Source organism: Gobio gobio (genome assembly GCF_949357685.1).
Source record: "Gobio gobio genome assembly, chromosome: 20".
Lineage (NCBI taxonomy): Eukaryota > Metazoa > Chordata > Actinopteri > Cypriniformes > Gobionidae > Gobio > Gobio gobio.
This window is the reverse complement of record NC_137113.1, coordinates 26,457,221-26,477,411: the sequence shown is the minus strand read 5'-3', so window position 1 is coordinate 26,477,411 and position 20,191 is coordinate 26,457,221. Positions and strand designations below refer to the sequence as shown.

The 20,191-nt window shown below is 37.9% G+C and overlaps 1 protein-coding gene across 1 annotated transcript in view; it reads right to left on the bottom strand.

The window, feature by feature from the left end:
• Positions 1 to 20,191, bottom strand: part of mrtfba (myocardin related transcription factor Ba) — a 54,828-nt gene that overhangs the window by 26,326 nt on the left and 8,311 nt on the right. Inside the window, exon 2 of the mRNA XM_079845795.1 lies at positions 4,677 to 4,887. Within this exon, the coding sequence (XP_079701921.1) occupies positions 4,677 to 4,812 (136 nt within the window). The 5' untranslated portion in view covers positions 4,813 to 4,887. The remainder of the gene's footprint in view (positions 1 to 4,676; positions 4,888 to 20,191) is intronic.

Here is a 20,191-nt window from a genome sequence, read left to right as displayed (position 1 = left end):
GCCGCTCCAGTCTGAAAGACTGAGAGGAAATGAAACAACGTTTAAGTATTTTTTTTTTTTTAAACTAAAAGATTCGGGGCTTTTGACAAAACATTCGGGGCTTAAGCCCAATTAGCCACCCCCCCGCTCCGCCCCTGCTATTGACTGTATTTATCATTTTACAGCTATTTTGCCTAAAATCACCTTAATAGGTCTTTAATTGCTCATTGCTGCAGTTGATTTGACACTGCCAGCCATTTTGGCATGTCTTGTCTTCTTCTTTGCGCTTGGCCCCGATAATGGCTGCTTGCAGCTATATTTCTCCTTATGTCCTCTATACTGGCCCTGCAGGTATCTTCAAAGAGGGAGATGGCCTGATGGACTGTGCACCGCCAGGAGTCGCGATCAGCTGCTTGTGTTGCCCACAACACCCATTTCATTTATTTCTATGATCTTAAAATTATTTTTAGGATTAAATTGTGCATTAATAGGTTAAGCAAATCAAATGTGTTTATATCTGAGAACCTTTTATACACACACTTAACTGCAGACACTGAAATAACATACACTCTGAGTGTCCCTTATAAAGAACCACGATTATCCTTTTTTGTCCCACTCTTTGTCCTTCGTTGTGTATGTTTGGATTATGTTGTGTTGTAAATAAATGCAAACAATTCAAAAAGCCATTCTTTCAATCTCTTCACATTCTTTGTTCTAGTTCCATCACAGTCCCATTCAGCTGATAAGTCCATTAGGAGAGGGTCTTTGTCTTTCAGGTGTGAAATACATCAATATTCATGATGATTCACACCCTCCCCGCATAAGCCTTCCTGACACAAAACATGTCTTACAAATTTTAAATCAATATATTTTATGTGAACGATTGGCAAGACTGATTTTTACATTGTCTTGAAGCAAAAATTCTAGCCTAAGTGATCCAGTTTTCAAAAGTCTTGGGAACAAATATTCAGTATGGTTTTTATAGCCTTATAACAGTGACTTAATTATTATTTATTTTTTTCCACAAACCACGCATAAACATAATTTTCTCAAAACTTCAAACTTTTACACACATGCTGCTCACATATTATTGTAAGATTATGATAGCAGAGTTTGTGCTGAATACAGTGTAATCAGACTTTATGAAAAAGCCATGAAAATGTTACAAGTTACAGAAATAAGCACAAATGTCAGGGCATGTCAAAACACCTCCAGGTCCCAGAAAACAGCTCAGGCTTCAGAGGGTTAATAAAGATAATAATAAGAAATGCATCTTGGACAATAAATCAGCATATTAGAATGATTTATGAAGGATTATGTGACACTGAAGACAGGATTTAGCTGCTGAAAATTCCGCTTTGCCATCACAGGAATAAATTACATTTTAAAATATATAGCTTTAACTGTATTTTTGGTCAAATAAATGCCTAGGTTAGAATAACTTCAGAATAGACTTCTTTAAAAGAAATCTCAGCAACTCCAACATTTTGAGAGGTTTGTTTAATCAGTGTACTGTTCTTTACCTGTTAGTTCGCATGGTAAAACCCTCTTTACATTCACCCTCATACATTCACTGGTTGTCGCATCACATCTAATGCTGTGTTTTAAGAATTCCACCATCAGTGTCAAGTGAAAAATGATCTCAAGACTCCTGCATTCTGTTCCATTCAGCAATACATCCTGTGTAAACAACCACTACCAAATTCATCCATTCATACTCAGGTGAACCCGAAACCAGCCAAATTATACAGGACTTCCTTAAGACCGATTAGTCAACTAGTCAATTTTGAAAATAAGTAGCTTTATACATCCCTATCGTGCCAATCTATGCTGAGTCTAATGCTCGGATGAAGATGCCATTATCTAGAACAATCTCCTGTTGTGACTTTCCTATTGTGAACCTTCTTAACCTTGATTATCCGCAGAGAAATGCACATAACTCTCTCATGAACAGCCGATCAGTGCTAACTTTCTTTTTTCTAATGCTCTCATGCAAATTTCCATTAGACCTAAGCTTAATAAACAAAGCATCAGGAAGCCATTCAAAATAAACTAAACCAATATGTCCTCAGCGACAAGATGATATCCACCTCTCAGAGTCGAGCAGCAAGCCGTAGAACCTGATATGATGTTTCCTCTGCAGGTGCTGTGAGTCTCCAGTCCCAAGCAGGCCATGCCGTCTGCCCGTCCAGCCGTACGCTCAGAGTATCTCAGCGTGGGCTCCTGACAGCACCAAAACTTTGTGAAAAAAGCACAAGGACCTAGTTCTTCAGGACTCTCCATTCACTGTTAGTAGCTCCAGCGAAACTGGGGCTACCTCAGAAGAGACAACATCTCTGCTCCACCAGCAGACAGAAAGGAGGGAGCAGAAAGACCACACAAAGTTTAACCCCTCCCTGCCACTAGAAGTTCATATCTAAATCATTAAAAAAACTTTTTTTTTGTTTTATAGACGAACAATTACCTTTCTCTGTAAGGACAAATGGATCATGAATGCAGCAAACAAAAACAACAATTGGCTCTCAGCTTAAATAACCCTCCTCTTCATCAACATAGTAAACATCTTGTTTGACAGACAGCCAGAGGATGAGTAACTGACACGGGCCATGCTTTGCCAAAGTCGTTTACATTTCCACTCGCTGTGACGGTGTGACCTCAGCATAGCTAGAGACCTAGAGGAGCAGCCTTCACAGAGCTGTGAGCCACCACATGCACACAGCGCTGTCCTGTGACCTTTCACATGTCAATCAAATGTCTGCACCCAAACTAAGAGGCAAAGAAATGTCAGGATTTTGGAGGCTGCTTCTGTGTGCGGAGGACTGAGGCTGACAGAATGGAAAAATAGCTTCTCTTTTTCAACAGGTACAGAAATAAAACACCATCTAATCAACTGGAAATAGAGGCAAAACTAATCGGGATGTGGCGTGAATTGAACTAGGCAGCCAATTCATAGTGCCAAAATGAAATGCAGGCTATGATTACAATCGGACAATGAATAGCATTTCAGAACATGGGTAACTTTTAAGTCACACAATAAATTGACCAAAAATGGGCAAAAAAAAAGACCAATGATGAACATTTAGCCAAGAAGGACATCTAAATATCTGATTTTGTTGGCCAACAAACTGATATTATATTTTGTATAAATACACACTACAGTTTAATGTTGTGTTTTTTTTTGTTTTGTTTTTTTTATCCAGAAAGGATGCGTTAAATTGATAAAAAATGACAGTAAAGCAATTTAAAATGTTACAAAAGAATATCCCCTAATACATAAATGCTGTTCTTTTGACCTTTCTATTCATTAAAGAACCCTGGAAAAATGTGTCACAAAAACATGAAGCAGCACAAAAATTTTCAACTGTGATAAAAATGTGTTTTTCTTGAGCATATTATAATTATTTCTGAAATATCATGTTAAAACATTTTAAAATATAAAACAGATAACAAATATTTTTGATCAAATAGACTTATTTCAAAAACATTTAAAAAAAATCGTACTGACCCCAAATTTCTGAACAAGTATATAAAAAAACAACAAAAACAAACAAATAGCTAACACTTTATTTTAAGGTGATGTAGTTACAAGTTACTACATGTACTTACTATAGTAATAACAGTAAATTATGCATAGTTACAAGTAATTAACCCTACACCAAACCCTAACCCTAACTATATAGTAAGTACATGTAGTTAATTAATTATTACTCAGTACTTATTTGAGTAAGTACAACTCAACTAAATCACTTTAAAGGCCCTGTAAAGGCAATTCTTAGATTTGTTTCTAAACACATTATAAATGTTAGAAATGTATTGCTGAAACGCATTACAAAGACTGTGAACAATGTAGTACTGAATTCAGAAGTTAGATCGTTAAACAGTTTTTCACCGTTGCTGTGTTCAGGATTTTCTGGGTGGGGCTAAAACGGTGGTTCGATGACGCACTGGAGCCACCGAGCCTGGCTCCTCCCCTAACACGATCATAACTAGAGCACATTCGCATCAGTTCGATCGCAAGTTACTGTTAGTACTGTTAGTTACTATAGTCAAAAACTTACATAACAGCTTACAAAACAAAAATGATGATCAAGAAGAGGTGGATTAATTTTGTGAACAGCTACCTTGATGGAGAGCTGAGGATCACCACCAACACCTGCCTCTGCAGGGACTTTACACCGGATAGTTTTACAAACTTTCATCGGAGACAACTGGGATTCACTGATAATCCGCTGCAGAATGGGGCCGAGCCGACTATCCCGTCCCGCCGACATCTGGTGCGTCGTGCTCATAGACGGTCAGGATCAGTACGTGAGTGTTATCTTGTGTGCTACGGCAGCTTTCCCGCGAGTGGGTGTGGTTTCGGCGCAGACAGTGGACACACCCCCAGCGTTTGAGAGCAGAGAATTTTTTCAAGTTTTGGATAAGCTATTTTATGTACTTGGTGGATTTTTTAATGATTCAAATTTGGCTGGGTGGTTAATAACACATTTATCTGTGGTGTGAGAAACTCAGAACACATGTTTAGTTTTGACTTTACTTTTAAGTGCTGATGATGGCAATCTAACAGTGAATATGAGTACACACAATGAAATATCAGCCCACATTTATTCAATTACCAATATGGTAATGATATATTGTGCATCCCTAATTAATTTAAAAGACAATTTTTTTGTCCTCCATAGCAGCAAGTGACTTACCATTTTTGCGCTCGTTGAGGGGGGGCAGCCTCTGGCTGGGGTGAAGGGTCAGTTCGCCCATCTCGTGGATTACAGCCTCACTTTGTGGGCTGGGTGCCAACAAACCCCCAATCCCAGCGTCCCCCTGGCCTTCCATGTCTCCTCAGTGAGGAGTCAAGGGTCTAGCTGGGGATCAGCAGATGCGGTCACAGGAAGCTCCTCACTTCAGTTTCTTTAAAAGACAAAGTCAGAATTCAGGTGACGAAAAAGGTGAACAGCAAAGAATTAAAAAGTGTTTGCAGGCTGTGTATTAGTAATCCTTGAAAACATAATTGAAATGGAGCTTTTGGGAATGATGTAATAGGTCAAGGATGTGGTAGGGTCTGTAAAATCACTTTAGCCATACGAAACAACCCAAAACACAGAGGATGTGTTGAATCTATGGCATGTGCAGTTGCACATCTATCAAAGTGCTAACAAATAATAAAAAAGAGCCTCTCCACAGACGGTGAATGAATAGACGTTGTGTTTGGTAGCCTATCATTACTTCAACTTTACATCATCCCAGTGGTTTGGATGTGAAACCAATAAAAATATAAACACAGCGCTCACCATGGTACTGTAAAATGCCAGAGTACACTGAGACCACATCTGCACAAACCACAATCATTCATTCCCATGAAACATCCGATATTCAAAACCTCCTGTCACATGGGAATTAAGAGGATAATTTTTCTGCTGCTAATTTAACAAACACAAATTTCACTGGCAGATTAATTCAGCAACTGATATCAAACATAAAATTCAGAAATATCCACACAAGAGGACAGTGACAGATTTTGTTTAGTTAAAGCAGCACTAGGTAGTTTTTGCTCTCTGGGTCCCCCTACAGTTGGGAAACAGTATTGTCCTCTACTACTGTCGTAAACTGTCATTCTACATCAGTGGATGCATCGCACGTGCATTTGTTGACATGACAACTATGATAGCCCTGAACACTGCAGGAGTTCACATGCAGGTGTTCTGCTTGCGTCGCGTGTGAAATGTCTTCATCCCAGGTACAGTGGCATATGTTTCAGCATGTCATATGAATATAATTTCATGGGTTTTATTTTTTTCAAACGCCAAATGATCGCGATGCTCACGTTTACAAGCCAGCGTCATTATAGTAGCCTAGTCTATTGGTTACCGTTTTACGGAATCTATATGATACTTCAATTCAATGTTTGAGTGGTAGGTAATCACCATATATCGTCAATATTATAATATCAAGCTACCCTCGAAAAATCGATTTGCATTATAGCTTGAGGCAAGACAAATAAACCAATATCACAGACATGTTAGGTATCCTAAAATATGATTTTGTACATCTTATATGTATTTACTTGCAAGAATGTAGCCCCTCCTCCTCCAGCTCACGCCAATGAGCAAACGCTGGCCCAATGTTGATCCTCGTCCTGCCTTTAATCCGATCACTTTCTCGTTTCCTCTTTTTGCTTTCCTCCGACAAAACCTTTGCTTTCTTATTTTTCTGTGCTGCTTCGGCCATGACTATAACATTCGGCAAAGAAATGATAGTTTGGCTCGCACGTCCGAATTAAAGGAAGTGGGGGTGGTGGTGGAAGTGACGTATATGCCGTAAAGCAGTCGAATTTTGTAGTTCTTTTTTTTCTCGGCTTACTACCCGAAACCCGAAGTTTAAAAGTACGATTAAAAACGATACAGACTCCGTTAGGCTATGGCAGACGTGTCATTCAACCTATTGTAAGTCGATCACAAGAGGTTTGAAAATATATTATAAGGGTTGAAAAGTTACCTAGTGCTGCTTTAAACTCTATTTTGCATTTGAGGGATTTGGCTTTCTAGTTGCCATCTGTAAAAAAATAAAAAATAAAACACTAGATTCAGCTTCCAAAAATTAAAAAAATAAATAAGTAAAACAAAAACATCCATCCGCATCCTGCACTCACTTACTCTCTTCCTGTTTTCCAAATTCAACCTCCATCAAAAAAAAAGAAAAACTTAAATTACAATTGTAACTAATTGTGCTTTTTAGCAGCCTGTAAGCTCTGATCCAGCTTTTCAAAGGGAATAGCAGGTTTTTAAATAGGAATGCCAGCTGTTTCTACTAGGTTATCAATGACTCAGGCCATTTACACAAAAATGTATTGAGTAAAACATTGTGGGACATGCGGTCACTGAACTAATAAAGATTCAAAAGCATGTTTGGACATGGAGACGGATACAATTTGAAGAAAACTGCATGGCCTGATATAACCTCAGAGTAAAGAGAACGTTAGCATACTTACTAACCAGTTTCAATTCTGCAATCGCTGACTACAATCCACAATATCAAATTTTTTCATTTCTGCATAATTTGCCATTTAAACGTATAAACGTATCATAAATCACAAAAGTAATAGAATAGTACTACCTAAAGTTAGAGTGACACGTTAGAGGGAGAAAGAAACATGTATGAATGAGAAAGTAAAGTCTAGGACAGGATGTAAAGTAAGGGATGACATACATCCAGCAGGTTGTTATCGCAAAATAAACGGCCACTGATCTGGTCCCCGACACGAAGCGGCTGGATGTACATTATCCCGCTTATTACACAGCTACTTGCCACATAAGTAAATAATTAGATATGAAATATTGATCCGAGTCAAAATATTTTATTAGCTCTACAAGCAAAGCTTCCGTGGAGAGAGCAGGCGGCAAGTTCAAACCATAGACTGTAAAAAATATATGGACAACACGCCTTCACTCTCTTCCATTGATGCAAGTAAAGCCGCCAGTGTCCAAATATGGCACTGACATCTTGGGTTTCAAGTAGGGCTGTGCGATATAGCTGAAAACTGTATCACGATATAAGTGTACACACAGCAGCTGTCCGCATTCGCTCACTTGTTTTCATTCACTCCTTCAAGTGAACTGAATTAGTGGACTAAAGTAGGGAATAGTGATTGAGGGTTTAGGGGGCAATTTCGGATTCAGCCAGAGTCAAGAATAGCACAACGGTGAGCGTGTCGAGTATAAACACCTCCCCAAACGAACAAGGCGCGTGCACGCTGTCAGCGTAGGCTCGCGCTGCGGAGCCAGACGAAAGAATAAACAAGACAGCCTTGCATAATTTGGAGACGATATTGGTCTGACTACGGTCACACTTATAAAATCCCCAAAACTGCCATACTGGCAAGCTGACTTGATTTTCTGTTTTATCAACAATTTCCTCGCTCGCTGTGGCACTCATTTTCCACTTATCACTTCACTTCTGTTTACTGAAGAATGAATCCAACATGAGACAGATATGGCGCAACCAAACTTGATACAGTTACCTGATTGGCTGTTAGCCTGTCACTCCCTACGTTGCTTGGTTACCAGAGAGCGAGTGCCTTTGTTCATGCAACCAAACTTGCTTCGCGCAACCTCTGGTTTCTTCCGACGAAAAAAAACAATATTATCGAAAGTTTTATTGAACGCATTTTTTATTGATATCGATTACATGTCTATCGCGATACATATCGTTATCGTTTTATCGCCCAGCCCTAGTTTTAAGCCTGCGCAGTAGCAATTTGGAGCCTGAGAATCTGCGCAGTAGTGAGTGCAAAGTGGAGCCGCGATATCAAGGCCCCCCCCCACACTCCCACCAAATCAACAACTTTTTGTGAAATAAACAGTTATGTAAAAGTAGAGATTAACGTTAAAGCTCAAATCTCCTCCCGAAGTTCCCAAAAAAAGTCAGTTGTATAAGTATATATTTATATAAAGTATATATTTATAACTGTTAAAAAACAATCACTAACCAACCAAGGATCTGAACATGACGCACTACAAACACTTGCACACAAAAGTGTTTAAATACAATACTACCAGGCCATGCCTCAGTGTTTTCTTACATAACACACCAGGGCAGTGTGAAGGGCAGTGTGCCAACATTCAGCATACTGTATGAGTGTATGTATAATGAAGTCGGCTATTAGTCCTTGATAGTCACTGTTGCTAGGATACAGCAGCCTCCCACACAAATAAACTCAAGCTGCTGGAGCTCTCTCTCTCTCTCTCTCTCTCTCTCTCTCTCTCTCTAATACACTGTTTAATGATCATCAGTCACATAAGACAGGGTCAAATGTAAACTTACATTGAAAAGTTTAGATGTATTTGAAAATGTATGCATAAAAGATTAAGAAAAAAACACTTGTACATTTTTGACAATGTAGGAAATGTCTCTTTTAGATGTATTTTAACTTAATTTGTGCAATTAAACAAAAAAATTACATTATTGTAGCAGATGAGTAAAGTATTGAAGTGGCTTCATTATTTCAAATCATTTAAAAAAAAATATATAAAAAAAATCCTTTTGACCAAATAGTCCTTTTGACCAGATTTAAAATGTTTTATTTTGCATATCAATATTAACAATGATGCTTAAAGGTAATTACAGTGAAATCATTGTGAATATATTCAAAGTATTCCCTTGCCCTAGAAACACTTTTGATGACTTGGTAAAGAATATGATGTTTTTGTAACTTGCCACTCATTTCCCTATTACTGTAGAACAATTTGGACAATCTATAAATTATAATCTCTAATATATTAACTACTTCACTGTCAAAATCAGTGAATTGTTTTATATGTAGTTTATGAGCATATGATTTAATGTACACATATGAGTATTTGTATATAATTAGTTCAATCTGTGGCATATCCACTGCCACAAGCAATGGTGACGCAACACAAAGCAACAAGCCGACCATGAACTGGGAATTTGCCGTAGCAAAATTTACCTCTACACTTTAAATTGTTGCTAAGAAAACATAGGCTCTCTGTTTGAGTATACTAAAATAAAAAAATATCAGTATATTCTATCAGTAATAATAAAAACATTTTGGTTATGGAACTGTACAAAAGCATGTCATCTACCATATACCCAGTCCATTAAACAAATCTGAACATTACTGTCTGATGTGGATCCACTGCATCAGAGAAAAACATCGAAACAGTCCACATCTGGCTACACCACATTAAATATGTGGTACTGGTACAGTGATCTATGAGATACAAATCCATCTCTCCACTCTAAGCTCAGTTAAAATAATAATGTATATCTTACATAAGAACAGAGCTAGGGGCTGTGCTACTTCTGTGCTCTGCTGTTTCTGGCAAGCCTCACTGTTAAAGCTCATGGCTAAACCATTTCCCATACAACCATCAAACCACATACACATCAAACTATACTACTGAATGTCAAAATTGATTCAGTAAAGTTATCAAAGGCAATTATCATGACTAAGAATTGGGGGTGTAGTAGTTTACCCAAAAGACTAGCAAACACCAGGATTATTGTCAACTAAAACATAAATAAATATTTGCATTACTTGGAATAATCTAAACAGTAACTGAAATAAAACAACTCAAACTTATTTTATTTCAGCTAGTTGCAGAGGCAACATTTCTCATTTTTGTTTAGTTTAAGATATGGACAGTTTTGTTAAAAAATACAAAGTTCTGTCATGAAACTCCAGATGGGACAGGCTGATAAGTCCTTAACTCAATCTGCTTGCAATCACATCATTCTCTATAGCGCACAGCTGATTGGTTCCTGCTGTATCCGTAGCTAGTGAGCTCGCTGCTCAACCTTCAAATACTTGGACAGCCTTTGCTGTAGCAGTTGCAGTGCTTTCAGAAATCCTCCACTTTCCCCAGCTCCACCTGTATAGATCTGCAACAGGAAATTTAAGAATACTAGGGCTGCCACTAACGACTATTTTTATATCGATTAATCTATCAACTAATTTATCGATTAATTGATTAATCTATCGACTAATTTATCACAATAATTTTCTACAATTTTACTTAAAAACATTTAATTTAACTTGCAATGTTGGCCTTCAGTAGTGTACTATAAAAAAAGTATAAATGTAAACAAGCCCATGACAAAATGTAAAACTAAAAGTGTAAAAATGTAAAAAGGTACAAATTTGTAAACCAACATAACAAAAAAGACAATATCAGCAAAAACTTTTTATATAGAATAGTGTTGTCACGATACCAAAATTATGACTTTGATACAATACCAGACTAATTTACCTCAATACCGATACTGAATCGATATCATGGCAAAAACACAGTTGGTTGTATCGACCAATCGCGACAGGCCTAATGAATACTATATTGTACAGCAGCACTAGGGATGGGCGACATGACCAAATTCGACATGACCTTATTTCCCGACAAGAGAAATTTTATTTCACAATAATGATATATATATTAGGGATGAAACAGTATGGAAATTTCACATTACGATTATAGTGACCCAAATTATCACGGTTTTGTTCAAATGAGATGAAAGTGTTCAAAAAGAACAGTTGCACACACTTAAAACATTACAACATGTTTTATATTTGAAAATCAACAAATAACAAATAAATCAAGCAGCTCTAAGCACTTTTTAAAGCTAGATTCTGTTGGATTTCCTTCCTTATAATGGCCGTCGTCAAAGGTAACACATAAATATAATCTCTAATATTATCTCTGTAAATATATTCTCAAGCAATATTCTCATCAGTGTTCTATCAGTCACATTTAAATCTAGCATGTTTTGTGTAAGAGCCCAAACAGTATCCTATGAAATAATGCATATCCATATTTCCATATGATTTGACAGTTTATTTTATGAAATATCAAAATGTGTGCATCATACCCAGTGGTGTAGTGGTGCCTGGAGAAGTGGGTATACTCTTAATTTATGCCCCCAATTTTTTTAAAGTGGCCCAGCAATAGATGAACATCCTGTTATAAACAGTGACATGTAAGACTAGTCTTGCATATTTAGTTCACCCGAAAATGAGCCAGTAGTATTTGCTCATTGTCTCTTGACTTATGCTGCTTGACTTCACTGAGGAAGGATCACTATGACATTAATATTAACCACGGAAGAGGTACAGATTTTGCAATCAATACTGGCATACAGAAAATAGAGACAACATAATTTTACATTTTGACTATTCCTTAATCCAGGGGTTTTCAAACCTGTCAAACAACTATTCTCTCACCTTGCAAGTAGTCTCTGCCAGTAGTTTATTTTGTGAACTATCTCTTGGAATGGCTCATTTGCAACAGATATAGTGATATAATGTTGGCCTGAGTGTGCCAACATTATAAGTTTAAGTTGCAATTTGCAAATATTACTGGTCCTACGCAGGCCTAATGAATATAAGATATATTCAAGATGAGGCAAGCATGGTGTCAGAGATTAGTTTATTTTTTTATAAATATCATCATCTTTCAAAGAATTCAACAATTTATTCAAAACAATATGTTAAACTATTATACAGGGTTTGACATTAACCTTTTTGCTCAGCAGTCACTGTGGCTAGTGGTTTTCCAAAGTTACAAGCCACTCAGCATTTTCACTGGCCACAATTTTGCTGTTAAATTACTTGATTTGGAGTCATTTTACTTGATTTAGAAGATTTAAAACCCTTTCAAACTTTCAAATGCAAAGTGACCACCCAAATCAAGACTACATTGCATATCAGCTGGTTTGTGCTGGTGGGCAAGGGGTGGGCAATATGAGCATCAGGCTAATATGAGAAATTTAATATGATATGAGTTATTTTTTAGGCTATATAAAAGAACAAAGAAGCAAATAAGCAAATCACAAAAGAATAGTAGCCTAAATTAAATTAAAAAAATCAGATACAGTAGGTTTATTTAATATGTATACATTTATTTAAAACCTGTAGTTGTTTGATTAACATTAATGACAGACAGGTATTTAATTGGGCTGTTGAATTAATCGACTATTCTGACACATATCCAGTTATTACCCACCTGTTTACGTCAGTGTTTCCCCTACAATGTATGCCGCTGGATTTTCAGCGCCACTGCAAAATCTTCACATGATCAGTAGAGGTGTGCGATACCGCTAGATTTGGTATCGATCCGATACCAAGTAAATACAGGGCCAGTATCGCCGATACCGATACCAATATCGATACTTTTTAATAATTAAGGTGGATTCGTCTTCAACCTAAATCTAAATGAATTTTCATTACTTTTAATTTGTTTTTGTGATTTGCATTTTGGGTTATTAATCAGTACTACAAAAGCTTTTGTTCAGAAACAACTTTTGGTTACTTCTGTTTTATTTAAATAAACAAAGTTACAAAATGATTACTTCACAAATACAAAAAATGTAAAAACAAATTCTCTTTTCAAGTAGCATGTTAACAAAAAATGTTTCTCCTCTTTAGTGCACTTTTCAGGATTTTTTTCTTAAATAAACAAAGTCACAAAGTTTTACATACAACGCTCCTCTTTCTCTCTGCTTACTTGCAGCTCTTGTATGATATGTGATGCTCTTAAATTTAATTAATTTTTTTACCTTTTTATTAATCATATATATATATATATATATATTTATATATTTATATATATATATATATATTTATAATTCATTTGATAAAAAAAAAAGGTAAAAAAAAAAAAAAAACATCATGTAATAATATTTCACAATATGTTTTTTTTTTCCCGGTATTTTTGATTAAATAAATGCAGGCTTGATAAGCATGAGACTTTTTGCAAAAACATAAAATAGTATCCAAACACTTTTTTATTTTATATATACATATTGCCCCTTTCTTACATTTGAGCCCTTGCCCCTTAGGAACTTTTTGCACGTCCCTGCAGGTTATTGAAGTAAAATAGGCTATAAGCTAGTCACCTTTTAAACTAATGAAAAGCTTAATTTGTATTTGAATGTTCAAAATGTATATTTCTATCCACAAAACTTGCCAGAAGTCATGGTTTAAGTTTTTTTTTTATTTTTTATTTTTTTATCCGGAGGTGCATGCCCCCGGACCCGGAGGCATGGTAACAACCTCCGGCACGTAACAGCACCGCTGCTGGAAAAAATACTAGGGGAAACACTGTACGTACACTTAAGCCATAACCGACTGTGTTCTTGTGAGATACCAACACAATGGATATTTTGACATCTGTGTGTGCGTGTATTTGACTATTCAGGCACAAGGAGAATGGATCGCGCGTGCGACAGAGAGAGAGAGCGCACGCGAGAGAGCGCTTCTGTTGTGTGTCATTCAGCGCGATTCCGCCTATCCCGCCTTCCCTAACTGCAAGTTAATCGATAAATAATAGTAATTGAATTGTAATTTTGTGATACTACGTTATATAGCCTACATATAATTATAATATATGTGCTGGACTGTCATGGCTAATGCAGAACACTGCTGAATCTGCGCATCAGAGGGGATTTAAAAGTGGGTATACGCAATGCCGACTGATAAAGAAGTGGGTATACGCCGTATACCTGCGTATAGCCTGCAGCCGCACTACACCAGTGATCATACCTGACACCTAGATGAACACTTTACAGTCAGTTTGATGACAAAGTCATTCTCTTCAAAAGCTGAAGTTAGAAATGTGTAACGTTACCAATGTTGTGTGTAACTTTAGAGACGGTCCCTAAATTCGCCAGCGTTATGCCAGTCATATCAGATGCGCTGTGGTTCTGCTGTGTTTGCTTGAAACTATTCTTGCTGCTGAAATAGAACAGAAACAGTCGATCACTGTATGATGAGTGAATCTCCTGCGTACATCGCACATTTATCTCTGCTTTGAGTGCAGATTTGAGCGAGTGAGAGCGGCGCGCGCTCTGAACAAAACTCTGGCTAATCTGAATGCCTCTGATTATGAGACATTGCATTCATAAACTCAATAGAAACAAGTGTGAGTGGTTATAATGCGCAACGCGATTATAACAGATGCTTTTGAGAAGACTATAATAAGTCCAACCGCCAGAGTGGCTAGTGTGCTGCCGAAAAAACGTTACACCCGCAAATGGATGTTGTTAATGTCAAGCCCTGATTATTATCCCTTAATGTCGCCCTAGTCTTGTCTGAACTTGTTCGTTTGCTTCACGTTATTATTTCCCAGACGTATTTTTGGTATTGAGGTCAAAGTCCACTTGCCTTGCATTTGCAGATTTGAAGTGTTTCCCCCTATTACAGCGACTTTCTTCTAGCATGTTCTGCAGACAGGGTGACCATCTTTGATTAAGTTTCCCTCAGGACTATGACCACACCTCAGATTTGGTCCTTTTAGAAGTCTGAAAAATCTCCCGAGTGCTGTCACTGCCATTTCTTCTCATTCAAAAACAGCGGTGCGCTGCGCCTGAGCCAGACTGATGCTGACTGGACAGATTTACCACGAGTTTTCGAAATTGTGATAATCACACGCGGTTTTAATGATAATTAAATTTTAAACGATATTACTAACCGTCACAACATTTTATTGTGGTTTATCGTGAAACCGGTAATCGTTTCATCCCTATCCGCCAGGCATGATCTAAATAAACATTAGAGAAAGACGCAGTCTTTCCAGCTTGCCACAATAAATCGCAATTGTTCTGCTCTAAACAAGTGATTTTTGCCAAGATATTTTTAGAAATGATAGACAAGATGTTTTAAAATAATAATTTAATGAAAACCCAATTTTGACAAAAAATGGACATTCAACCTATTCTTCGACTTTGCTGAAAACGTTCCAACGCGACATCCGACGGGTATTCCCAGATCGAAACTCAAAATATTATGTTATCTGAACCACATTAATTATTTAAGTTGATTTGACAAAAGATAAAAAGTTGTGATAAATCATGAAAATAAATTTGTTCTTTGGTGAACATTAACGACAGCCATCTTCAGTGCTCCAGTCACTTTAAGAACGGCCGCTGACGAACTTGACGCTGTCCCACGCACATCTGATTTCCTCACAACTCTTTAAGTTCATTTAAGACTCCTAATGTGAGAATACTCGTCAAAACTGGCGTTTTGGCAAAATTCTCTGTGTTGTTGTTATTGTTTGTTCAAGAGCAAAAGAGAACTCGATCTGTGCACGTGCCACGAGACTTGTGCGAGTCTGTCTGTGCGGCGAATGTGTGTGTGTGTGTATGTCCCAGCTGACATGACACACACACACAGACAGGACAGCGCGTTCTCTTGTGTCCTGTCATGCTTATATGGTTTGAAAGCATTTACATGAATAAGAGCGTGATCATATAATGTAATGCTGGGCAAAAATGTATATAAAAACGGACGCTGCGTTAATTTCGTTAAATAATTTTAATGCGTTAAACTGAAAAAATGAATCACCCACGTTAACCCGTTAATTTTCCCAGCCCTAATATATACACATTGTGTTATTATTTGATCTCATTTCTGATATTAAAAATAAGGAAAAAAGCTTAAAGTTAAAAAAGAATATTCAGTCAAGAGCATAAAGTTATTTTCATTTTAGTTTGATTCACATTGGGGCAAAGCAGGTAGGTATATTAGGCTGCTGTCACTTTAAAACCAAACGCACGGATCCATTTTGCTGCATTCATACGGAGCCTCGGGAGTGGGCTGAGTGATAAAACGATAACGATATGTATCGCGATAGACACGTAATCGATATCAATAAAAAATGCGTACGATAAAACGTTCAATAATTTTATTTCTTCGTCGGAAGAAACCAGAGGCTGCGAAGAAAGTTTGGTTGCATGAACAACGGCACTCGCTCTCTGGTAACCAAGCAATGTAGGGAGTGACAGGCTAACAGCCAGTCAGTAACTATAATTTTGGTTGCACCATATCGTTGTCTCGTGTTGGATTAATTCTTCAGTAAACAGAACCGGCGTGGAGTGATAAGTGGAAAATGAGTGCCGCAGCGAGCAAGGAAATTGTTGATAAAACAGGAAAACAAATCAGCTCGCCAATATGGCCGTTTTTTGGATTTTATAAGTCTGACCGTAGTCAGACCAATGTCGTCTGCAAATTATGCAAGACTGTCTTGTTTATACTTTTGTCTGGCTACGCAGCGCGCCTCCACTGACAGCACACGCGCGCCTCGTTCGTTTGGGGACGTGTTTATACTTGACACTAGGGGTGGTTAATCTGTCTGATTTCCCGATTCGATTCGATTACGATTATTAAAGTCCCGATTCGATTACAGTCGATTTTCGATTATTAACGATTCTCGATTAGCGATTATTGATTTTCCATTTCACAACAGTAAACGAAAATACACTACAAAGTGATTGCAGTATTAAAAAAAAGTCAGCTACTGAATTACTTAACTCTTTTATTGAGTAACAACAACTCAAAGCACTTGTCGTGTAGTGTCGTGTAGTTACACAGAAATGAATACATCACATTGTGTTGTGACTCATCAAGTTGAACTAAACAATAACAAATAAATGAAAGGCTTATTTCCTTTAGGAAGTAGATCAGAACCAACATACTGTAGAAATTGGACAATTTTCTTCTAGAAAGACAACGTGTTCAGGTGGAGGAAGACTGCAGGTTGCAGTCGAAACATGTCAAGGTAAAGAAGAAGTTTTTTCTCCACCTAAACACCTTGTCTTTCTAGAAGAAAATTGTCCAATTTAATCATTAAGAAGACAAAATGAACATTTTTGAACAACTTACTGTAGCTTCAGCTTTTATACTGTACTGTAGAACACAGTGACAAAATGTCAATAGTGATGGATGCGGTGCGCGCGTGAGGGGGGCGGGAGCGCGTGGACCGCTCAAGCTCCTCTCGTTCGTTTCCTGACGTGAGAAAGAAAAAAGGGGAAAAAACGACAGAAGAAAAACGGGTTCGTGTCGGAGGAGTGTCTAGGCCCGTTCGGTTCCGTGAGCGGGAGCCGCGGTTCGGTGCAGCGGAGCGGCGGTGTGTTTCCAGCTTCAGTCCGGCTGTGTGTGTGTGATCCGCTCATCGCGTCCTCAGGATCGCCTTTATTCCCGCGAATGTGCGCGTCGATGTGTGTCGCGCTCGCTCATCTGAAGCGCTCATAAATCTGCGGATTGAAGACGTTTATTCGGTGTTTGTGCGCGAATCTGAGCCGTGCTAACGTGCTAATGCTAATTTGCCTGAGCTCCAGAGGAGGCGAGGCGGGAGGATTTCTAGAGTGTTCCCTCAGAATCATCTCAGCATTAACGACAGATTTACATTCATCTAATGAACACACACACACACACACACACGCGGTGGTAGTGTCAGGTTTAGATAAATAAAAAAATCGATTTTTGAAAATGTAATTATCGATTCATACTCGTCCATAACATACTCGCGATTAATCGATAATCGATTTTTTTCACCACCCCTACTTGACACGCTCGGCGTTGTGCTATTCTTGACTTTGGCTGAATCCGAAATCGCCGAAAGGAGTGAATGAAAACGAGTAGGCCTGTCGCGATTGGTCGATACAATCGACTGCGTCGACGCTGTTAATTAGTCGACGTCAATATTTTTAGTCGACTGGGTAAGTTGGGTACGATATGAAATTGTATTAGTAGGCCTACCGGTACTTTAAAAATGACAGCACTCTAATAAGAGCAGTATTTCTTAATTTGTGTCGATGTGTGACAGCAGGAGTGAGGATGTGTGTGTGAGCTCTGCTTCCACCGTTCACTAAATAATGGAAGCAGAACAGTGAGTCAAATACGTGCAGCTCAGGAAAAAGAAAGCAACAGAAAAGTGTGGCGCGGCCGGAACGTGCTCGAGCGCGCTGCCGGACTCTGACCTGAAGCGTGCGCAGCCGCGCACACGCCTTTCACTCAGACAGATCGCGACTCCAGTTTGGATTATTGGGTTTGAATGGAAAAAAAATATGTAAAAATACACGTCCTGGCGAGTATTCGGGTAAACGCAGTCGAATATGTCTTTAGTGAACGTATACAAAGTTGAATGAGAAATCGGGTGTTGATGGTTTTGGTCCGCGCAGCCTTAAGATATAACGTAAGCTTGTTATGTATATTGCCTAATCGTAAGCTTGTTCAGAAATGGTGAGAAAAATTTTCTCAAAATAACGTCATTTAAATAAACGTATATTCGATTTTTACGAGCCCAAATATTCGAATACAATATTTTGGGAAAATGCCCATCCCTAACTTACATACAGCAATATACATGATAAAGCAAAATCTCTAACGTTATATATAGTGATATAACAGAAAAAAATCAATGGTAAGTGGTCTCTAAATTTTTTCCAGAGCTGTAGGCCTATATATACCGATAGACATTTTATACAGCGGTAACAATATATATCGTCAATACTGCCCAACCTTAAAGGGGTGGTAAACCACGATTTCACTTTTCTAACTTTAGCTAGTGTGTAATGTTGCTGTTTGAGCATAAACAACATCTGCAAAGTTACAACGTTCAAAGTTTAAAGCAAAGGGAGATATTTGCTTTTAAAGAAATCAATTTCTAAGGACTACAGCAAACGGCCGGTAGGGACTACTAGACATTCCTCCAGGGTCTCTGACATCACCAGCCCCAATATTTACATAAACCCCTCCTCCGAGAATATTAAATAAGGGGGGACGAGGCCATTTTGTATCGCTGCGGGGAAGCGTTGTTGTGGTATAGTTAGTAGGCTGGAGTGTTGTTGCCACAATGTCGACGAAACGCTGTTATTTTCATCCGGATTGCAGGTCCACTTTGTTCAGCCTTCCTAAGGAAGGCTGCAGTTGCAGTGCGTTTAACATACAACATGTTATATGCATGTGTGTATGAGACAGAGGGGAACAGGTCGCATTTGCAGCAGATATATGCTGCCCATCATAAATCAAAGCACGAGACAGACAGGGGTCGGAGGAGAAGACCGGAAAATGTGACATAATGGACAATATTCGTCTGTATTTGCAATACACGAGCCGCGGTTCAGCTGCGCGAGACAAACACTGCAAGTGTGTGAATGCACAACGGGCACAACTCGGAAACAACAGAAACAGCAGCAGCAGCAGCGTAGCAGATCTATTTCACCAAGACTAAACATATCAACATTGTTGTATCCATTATCATGCCACACACTCAGAGAGTTGTCATGCTAATGGAACAGAATGATAAGCCTTCGCAATGATGCTGTTGAGTAGTTACGAGAAGGGATAGCTCAACCAAAAAAATTTTATTCTGTCATGTTTTTCCATACTTTTGTTTATATTCTGGAAACAAATGAGGATATATTTGATATTCTCTCATCATTTTTGTCCACACAACCAAAATGTCCTTGATATAGGAGAACAAACCTCATTGGTTCTTGTGCTTCAAGCAAGTATGTTTGAGTTTCCGTCTTTACTCTATTTGATGAGCTGATTTGATGTATGTGCAATGATCAATGTTTATATGTGAATAAAAGTGTAAATAAATCTGATTGTGTCTCTTCAGAAGACTTGGATTAAACTTGATTGATATGAATTACTTTTGATATGAAGTCTTTATGAACTTTTTTAAGCTTGGAAAGTCAAAATGGCTGAAAAAGTAAATTTGAATTTTATACTTAAATATTACTAATATTCAAATTATATTCAAATTTAAAAGGCAAAATTTCAGTTGGGGGGAAAAAGCTTTTGGCTGGTCTCCTGACACCACAAGAGGGCGCAATTAGCAAACTATTAACGCACACCTAAAATCTGACGAATATTCTTAAAATATTAATTTGACAGACCTACTTAGAAATTTTGGTA